The sequence below is a fragment of the Xiphophorus couchianus genome, chromosome 18 (assembly GCF_001444195.1).
Source record: "Xiphophorus couchianus chromosome 18, X_couchianus-1.0, whole genome shotgun sequence".
Lineage (NCBI taxonomy): Eukaryota > Metazoa > Chordata > Actinopteri > Cyprinodontiformes > Poeciliidae > Xiphophorus > Xiphophorus couchianus.
In genome coordinates, this window is record NC_040245.1 from 17949462 (window position 1) to 17958966 (window position 9505).

Below are 9505 nucleotides of genomic sequence, written 5' to 3' on the forward strand. Positions count from 1 at the left end.
GCATGTATACATGTAAGTGTTTATATTTTTAACAGATACATGCAGAATTAAAATGGATCTCAAGTTAAGTCAATAGTTTGATGTGGTAATGCACTCACATATTTTCCTGTTTTCCAGCTAAAAGCATCGGCCCTTCTTTAAGCTTTTCTGTTTGTGTTAAATGTGTCACTTTACAAACTGTAATGCATTTTATGTCATAAACCACATAGCTGTGAAATAGAAAGCAAATATCAAAAGCTCTCCAAACATTTTACAATTAAAAATCTGAGATGTGTGGTGGGCATTTATATTAAACTACCTTATCTTTGTTGAGTCAACTTTGTAAGTTTACAATTGTTCCATACTCTTTTCATTTCCTGATGATGGGTTGAGCAGTGCTAACGGATATTCAAAATCCAAATATTTGTTCACTAATGCTCGCTAGCAAATCTGTGAGGCTTTTACAAAACAGCTGTGCTTACTGTATATATACTTGTGGACTCTGTTTAGTAATGTTTGATACAAACAGGCATTTGATTGTGCTGCATTCAGATTTCAGATATTCATTCAAGAAAAACAATGTTTAGAGCCCTGCAATATTTTTCCTTGAACTTCACAGTGATGCATTACTCTGTGCAGGTTTGTCACATAACATCCTAATAGAACACATTGAAGTTTATGACTGTGACATGACTAAATATTCAACCAGCATCAATGCTTTTTCAAGACACTGTATTTTGGATTGTGCAACAGAGGTCATTTAATACATTCACATTTAAAGTTCAAGTCCTTCATGTTTATGCATCATGCTTTGCTCATCATCAACAAAGACACAAAGTGATTTTAGTTAATGCAGTCCTGAAAGAGCAGCTTTGCTGGACAGAATATAATGCACTCGCATATTTTCAAGTTTTCCAGCTAAAAGCAACCCTGCGGTTGAGTGAAGGTGTACAATCATAGGCACTGCAGCATGACTTCAGCCTCAAGGGTAAGTAAAAAGTAAGTGTGGCACACTTCCAGAAAGTATGCAATTGGATTAGGGAAGTTGTAGAACCAATGACAGGATCTAAGCACCCAGATGACAGTCTGACACAAACTACTATTTTTTTCTCTGCTTTCTCCACTGGTTGATGCTCGTTGGGATAGTTAAACATTTATTTAATTATTTCCGTTGCTCATTTCTCCTCTGTTCATTGAACATACAAACTATCATTTGTTACAAAAATAACACCCAAAACCTTATTTTCCTTTGTTGTCTAAAATTATTCACATCTTCCATACAAACAAGAAGGCTGCGACCTTCTATAGTGGAGAGAAAAAATAAGACATCTCACCGTCTCTTCTGCTGTTGCCCCTCAACACTTTGGCATTGGCGACCTGAGCCTTCCCAACTTTGCTTAAAGTGGCCAACAATAAAATGATCCACATCTGGAAAACCATCGCTCCATTCATGGTGCTGTTAAAATTTTTGCCCTCTTTAACAAACTGTCCTCTTCACCTTCCAAATCAACGATTAACTTATAATTCCCAGCGAGCAAGACGCTTTGACCGCTTCTCTTTCAGCAGCTCTTGTGTCTGCCAATATGTTTACTCTTTAGATGAAGGAAATAAAAGTGCTGCCCTCCAGTAGCTTATGAGGTTGCGGACACAATGCCTCGGCTTGTGCCAAAGTACCAAAGTGTGGAAGAAGTTGCCTTGCTGTGAAAGTTGGGCTCCTGTTGAAACCGAGGGCAAACTCCGAAACAAGGAAGAGCAGGTGGAGGATAATATAGCTCCGCTCACGGTCAGACAATGAGATTAGAGGCGTCGGACGTCTTATCACCGTGAAAATAAAAAAAATCAAGTCAGTCGCTGACAAATAGTTTCTATCTAACGCATCTACACTCTTGAAACTCAGGGCGCGTCAAAGTTTGCCAACAGAGCGGCGCGCGCTCTCCATTCACGAGCGCGCGCGTGTGTATTTGTGGGGTGTGTTACAATAACAGATGTTGGCACAGGCGGTCAAGAGTTATTTATTTATTTTTACAAAACTTTTAAAGTCACAAATAAACTCTATGTAGTCAATCATCCACCCACCCACACACACACACACACACACACACATATATACACACACATTTCCCTCAAATTAAAATATAAGTTACAATACAAACTTTACCAACATATTTTTATTATTGTTATAATATGGGGATTCTCCAGAAGAACTGCTCTAAGTGACCAGGAGGGTCATCTGTTTCTCCCTGCTCTCCCAAAAATTATTAAAATCACAAAATACCTTGTTCTCTTGAACCAGCTGTTGTAAGTAATCTTTTGAGCTGGATTTATTATCACACCCAAAGCTACATAATGGAAGTGAGATCCTTCTTTTTTTTCTAAGTAATTTATTTTCAGACAATGTATTTTAACATCTGTTATTAGCTTCTCTGAACTAAATTACACTTAACCACCTTTATTGTACATTTAAATAACAACATATGTTCCCAGAATTGGGCCAAGATATTTTGCTCTTTTTTTTGCACATACACCAAACAATGTTGTTCAATCTGTATAAAACGTGCTGCTCAGTGGAAGTGCTCCATGATGACACCTTGCTAAAGCTTCTGTAACTTGCTAAAAGCTGAACATGATGCTACAGGTAGACTGGAATTCATGATTTTATTTTTTTTTTTTTTTTAGAATCAAGGCTTGCCAACCAGGCTTTCTTTTTATAGGTACAATAATACTGGCTTCAGCTCATGTGATCTTTTTAAAGATCAGCTTTTGTTTTTGTCACTCAGTCACAGCCAGTGCCTGGGGGCTTCAAATATGTGACTCCTCCTTAGTTTTTTTAACTTCCATTTAAAATTTAATTTCAAGAGTTATTTCTTCTTTATAGGATGAACTTGCCAACTTGCCGTTTCAGCTTATTCAGCACAAAGACTTCCCCTTAGCCTGCAATTGGCTAATGACTAATGCAGCACCTAAAAGTTGGAATCACTTAGGGAATTATATAGGTTATTAATAGAGAGAAGAAATTAATTAAAATTAAAGGCTATTAAACCACTCTGCTGAGCTTCAAAGGCATATGCACTCAGGGAGGGAACTGCACATGCACATAAAGATCGGTGGAGGGCACAAAAAGTATCACACCTCATATAAATGTACACACTGATAAAGATAACTTAGAACACATTTTTTACCACACTTAAAATATGACTGTGCAACAGCATCCAAGGGAAACATTAATGTAAAAAATAGCATAATCATGTTAATGCACATCAGTTACTGTTACTATAATTTTACAATACCATTCTTCTATAAAGAGAGGCTTACGATATTCATTAGTGGATTATATTGCAGTGGGTTTACAGTAGCAGACATGCACATAATCTGTCTTTTACCATATCTCCCACTCCCTCTCTACTTAGTATGTGTCCACAGCATGTGTGTGCTTGAATGATCTGGCATTTGTCTCCTCTTCCCTGAAGCTTATGTCTAATGCGTGTTTGTTTGCATGCATGTAGACAGGCTTCCTTCTCGCTATGTGTTTGTTCAGTCCACCTCACAAACTGAAATGGTGGAATTAATTAGGTGCCCTTGAGCAAAGCAGTATGGTTCAAGATTAAGCTTTGAACATTTCAAGCACCATTTCAAATCCAGTGAATGACATTGACTTGGAAGTACACGTTTTTATGAAAACCATTTCAGTCTGAGAAACTGAAGATTTATTAATCTGATACATTTCAGTGGTCTAAAAATGGAAACAATTTCACTCTTGGTTTACCAGGAAGTCCACAGCAGCCACAGCTCTTTCAATAAGCCTTGAATGTAATCTGATGATTGTAAACCTGCTGTAACAAAACAGAGATTTGATTCTCCTGCATCTATTGCCAGTATTTCTCATATGTCTATTGTCTATCACAGGTGATTACTCAAACCCTTTGAATGTATATTTTTTCTGAAACCTAAAATATTTTGATCACAAAAAAGGAAAGTGGTGGAAATATTCACTCACTATCCAATATGTTAGTTACAATATTCCTGTATTGGGCTCAGAAATTTTGGTTCATATTGACATAATAGCATCATGCAGTTGCTGCACATTTTTGCAACTGTGAATCCATGATGCAACTGTCCAGGCTCACCAAACCCAAACATTGCTCTTTTTGACTGGGTGTGTGGAGGGCAGTATAAAACTGTACTAAACCATAAGGATGTAGAGTTTAAGATATCACTGAAAACTACTGTGGAGCATATACTAGAGCCTAGTCACTATTTGTCTTCATCTAACTCTTTTGTGGTCCCTTCATGTCCTTACCCTCCAGTTGCTGTCTCTATCCTCTTTTCATGTTCTCTAATTTGTCTTTCTATGCCTCTTATGACTTATTTCTGCTGTGACTTTCACTATCAACATTCCTCACCTCCTTATCCCTCCTCTACCCTGCAACAACCCATTCTCTGCACTTTTCATCCTTTCCTCTTCATTGCTTCATGCCACCTCCCGTCTTTCTGTCCCCTAATCATCTCTCGTTTTTTTTTATTTCCCTGGCAGACAGCTCCAATGCTGCTCCTTTTAGTCACAGGCTTTTAATTAGGGGAAAGCAGATTAGGAAGGACACTCTCTACCCGGCTAATGGTGGACACACTTGCAATGCCCACTCACATTCAGCTCTATATCCACATGCACCCGCACAGTTAAAAACAAGACACTTTGTTCACCAGTTTCTTCTTAAAACCTATGTTTACAGACCAACATCCTGCTCTCTCAGAACATGTTCAGTGTTTTTGTTCAGTATGTTTGGACAAGAACTTTGTAAACTATGTGCATTTTTGCACCAGTGAGAGTGAGAGAAACAAGTTTGAAAGTTAGATCCAGAGACTTCTTAAAGAGACTCAAATTAATTATTGGGTTTTTTAGAACAATTTTACTGTTTTATTTTTATTTAAAATTAAACTTATTTATTATTCCCCTATCACTGTATAGATTTAGATGACTCCTTAGTTATTTGTAAGAGGATATTAATCTCTCAGAGTAAGTACCCAGGACAAAAGACATGCAGTTCCTTTTTGTAAAACAAAAAGGTTAAGGAAGTATTATCACTTTAAGCACAAATCTTTTAGACCTTATGTTTAACTTTGACAAGGATGTATCTCTTGGAATTAGAAATGGGAGTCAGTGCATTTATACTTAACAATTTCATGTCGGCTCTCTAAGACAGTTGAATTCCTTAAGGCAGTAGTACCCACCCCACCTCCCCACAACCTAATTTTGAGGCGTATCCCTGCTGTGGCACGTCAGATTTCAATGATTACTTTACTCCAGCTGGAAAGCGAATGTTCAGACCTGATGTTCATCTGAGGGAACAAAGATTACAGGCATTCAATGTTGGTTTTTGGCCTTACCGCTTACTTGCTGAGATTTCTCCAGATTCCCTGAATCTTTGGTTGATATTATGGACTGTAGATGATAAAATCCATAAATAACTTGGAATTGTCCGAAGAGAAACATTGTTCCTAAAATGTTGGACTATTTGTTCATGCAGTTGTTCAGAAAGTGGTGAACCTTACCCCATCCTTGCTTGTGAACGACTGTGAATTCAGGGATGCTCTCTTTATTCTCAGTCATGACACTCACCTGTTTCCAATTAGCATTTTCAGCTGTGAAATGTTCCAAACAAGTGTTTTTGTTTTTTTTTTCATTAGCATTCCTCAGCTTTCCCAGTCTTTCATTGTCAATGTCCCAATGTTTTTGGAAGTACTGCGGGCATCAAATTCCAAATGAGTGACTATTTACAAAACTACAATAAAGTTTTCCACTTGAACATTTTATATGTTGTCATTGTAGTGTATTCGATTGAATATAAGTTGAAAAGGAGTTCTGCTTGTTTTACACAATGTTCCACCTTCCTTGGAATTGGGGTTGTAGTTAGATGTTTGTATTCCTTGACAATGAATACACAACTCATTATATCAAGCAATGATTTCAGCAGTTTAAAAAATTGGAAACCTTTCTACTAGTGTCATAAAGTAAAAATGATCACAGACATAAAAATAATTTATGCATATCTGATGTAATAGCAGATTTGGTTGGTTAAAAACACTCACTGTGCTGTCACTAAAACTCTGACAACTAATCCAACTTGAATCAAAGGGATTATCATAGCTGATAAGATGGTTCTCTCTCTATGCAAACAAATGTTACCTTTCTTCTACAGCAACAGCAGCGTTGTGATAAAACCCTCTCCAGAGCAGATTAAACTACGCGCAGCGCCTAACAGGATATAAGCACAGCGTTGCAAACAGGAGGCATTTGTGTTTGATAGTGGATAGGTTTATGGTTGAGCCTTTTAACATCTTGACTTTCTAGTCTCACTCGTTTGCTTTTCCAAACCTCCAAATTAGCTTATCTTAATCACAGTGGTTTCATTTTGCTTGCATACAGATTTTCTTCTTTCAATTGTGTATTTGTGCAAACATTATCTTACAATCAGTCTTGAATGTGGTGTGAATAAATGTCAATTTGTCATCTATGTGCTGAGGAACTTATTCTGTGGATGTAAACTACGTAAATGGAAGCTTTAGTTTAATTCAAAAAAAATATTTTTGAGCTTCTAAATTGAACTGTATGAGCTGCTCTTGACATTCAACATTCTATTGCAGTTTTAATAATAGCACAACAATTATGAAGAATGTGGGACTTCCATTGTTTTCTCTGGTTTTTTTCCAGGTCTTTAATCTGTCCCACCCTCGTCACTTCTGTCGATTGGGTATAATGATCGTCACTCGTGGGTCTTTGTCTAAAATTTATAGTCCATTTGCAAGTGGATCAACAAACTTTTCTTATGTGAATACAGCCATAATTTCAAGTTTCATAGTAGCCTAATCATCTTTGAGAAAGAAAGAATCTCAATGCCCATAAAAATTATGACTTTTTCTACATTATTCTGGAAAGAATAAAATGTACTGATTATTCCTTATGAAGAAATAGGACTTATAAAACAAAATAATGTTTTTCTTCAAACCACACACTCACGCTTTCCCCAAATACTCTGCCCTCTGCCTTCCACTGTCAGGAAACCTCAGCTTTCTTCTATTTCTTTCTTCCAAATTGATCTCCTGTGATTTATCAAACATCTCCTATAAATTGATTATTTTACAAAATTACTTCAGAAAGAGCTGTGCACATTTAGTTTACTTGTACCTAGGTGCTCTATATTTTGTTTGAGCTACCAGCTACTACTCGCACTAGCACATAAATGTCTGTTTTCATTCCAGCATTGCGTAATGGAGTACTTAAAAGGTTGTTACAATTTTGCGTATTTCACTGAGCTCATGGCATCCTTCACTTGCCAGAACATGCATTCCATTTATTAAAAATAGTAATCCAAAGAGAGCAAGATATAAAAGAGGCCAAATGACAACCTTGAAAGCATCATCAGGGAAAAAAATAAAAGTATCTCTACACCAGGGAACAATCTAATCAATAATCACCAAAAAAATGTTACATTACAATGTCTGAAATTGTCATAGTACTGACATCAAAACAGGCAATCAGATAGGATATATTTGTCTCAAGTAATCTCTACTCTCATCCTTCAGGGAATGTGGAAATGTGTTTTATTTTCCTTACGATAGATGACACAATAATGTAATAGAATAGAATAGAATAGAATAGAATAGAATAGAATAGAATAGAATATAAAGCGTAAAGTGAGGGGCATTGCAGGACAGTGTGAAAAGCCAACATATTCTCAATTTTCAGCTTTGCAATGACTGATATTTGTCCATCCATTTTCTTACACCCTTGTCCCTTCATTTGTGACATATTTCACTTTGCACAATTTTTGTATCAAAGCAGCCACATCCTAGCTTTTAGACGCAGGTCAATGCACATAAATAACTATTATACAGTCTGTGCACTGCAGTGATTAGATGCATCAGAATTGTTTTCACAAGTGATACCATGCAGTACATTGGTGTTTTGGATCTAGTGTATCTTCTGTTGGGACATTTTGGTAACAAAACAGCTTCTCTGTGACTGAATGAGTAATCACTCATTTAAAGCAAAACGTTTGTCTTTCATTATGTTAGTCTTTGTCATAATGCCAGACAAAGACTAGAGCGGGCAGTCACGACACTGAGACTGGGAAAGGTTTAAAATATTTATTTACACAAGAAACTAAAAATGGAAGTTAATTGGATCCTGAAAAAAGCAGATGCATTTAAGCAAACTTTATTGGAGATGTGTAGCTTATGGTTAGGAGAACAAGGACAGGTCCAAGAAGAGGTAAACACACTGCAGTTCTACGTGAAGGCAGATACATGTATACTCTTGGCAATATATAATAGAGTGGATTGCTGCTAATATGACTGTTGAATTAACTTGCCCTATGATTGGTGTAATGAATGTGTCTGCTTCCAAAGTATTGGATATTTGCAAGATAGTGGGGCTGGAACATTCATATGTGTATATACAGTATATAAATGTGGCAGGTGACTGGACATGGACATACAAAATTTAGGGAAGATCTGACTAATTTCTTTCTTTTTTTGCCTTGGGTGTTGCACAAGTTTTGCTACCCTGGGCAGAAACCCATGATACCCATATCCAAAACCAAAACTGATCAATTATATTAATTATTTACCAAGCAAGTTGCAGACTTATAGTGTAGAGTCCTATATAGATTTTTTTTCAACTAAGAATAGTTTAAAAACAAACTTTCTCAAAAAGAAGGTTACACATTTTAATATTTAACCTCATAGAAGACATTATGTTGAACTAATGTCTTTGTGAAAGAGCCAAAATGTAGTTTTTTTCCTCTTCTTTCCCTCTCAGATCAATGGTTCAAGATTTAATGTGTAAGGTTCTGAAGATGTCTCTTAAAGTGCTATCAAACCAAGATGTCAAAATCAACCTCTAACATACACATATGAAATATAATTTATCAAATTTTGCTTAAATTGGTAAACATTTTAGTTAGCTACAAATACTAAGTATTTAACTTCTAATTGATATGATATAACATGGCAATGTTTAGGCGCTTACATACATTCACATTCAGTAAGTTAGAATATGTTTTAGAATAAAAGCACCTCTTTAAAAAATAATAATAATAAGCAGATACTAAATGTATTTCCATTATTCTCACATTTCTGAAATCATTTTTATTTTTGTGTGATTTAATCTTCTAATCTTAAATGTTGTATTGTCATTACCTGTAAACAAAAAGTCACCATAGCTTAAAAACATTAGTTTTTTGTAAAACTAGTCTGTTTCACTGAGTGAAACAAAGGAGCTTTTCAATAACATTCAATTTTCTAGACTGCATATAAACATATCTGTTTTTCCAAATATGTATGTAGTACAAATAACTGTGTGTGTGGGCGTGTGCATGTAGGGCTGTGTTTACTGCGGAATAGTACCAACCTATATTGCACTCATGTACCCAGAATGACAGATGAACATGTGTCTGTACACATGCATGTATATATTATCCATTGGGATCATCCTACTCCTCAGATGTTTGTGTGCCAGTGAATGCACTCA

General features: G+C 36.1%; 1 protein-coding gene across 1 annotated transcript in view; it reads right to left on the bottom strand.

The window, feature by feature from the left end:
* Nucleotides 1–1913, bottom strand: part of pdgfd (platelet derived growth factor d) — a 65557-nt gene extending 63644 nt beyond the window's left edge. The window contains exon 1 of the mRNA XM_028045751.1: nucleotides 1314–1913. Within this exon, the coding sequence (XP_027901552.1) occupies nucleotides 1314–1431 (118 nt within the window). The 5' untranslated portion in view covers nucleotides 1432–1913. The remainder of the gene's footprint in view (nucleotides 1–1313) is intronic.
* Nucleotides 1914–9505: the final 7592 nt, after the last annotated feature.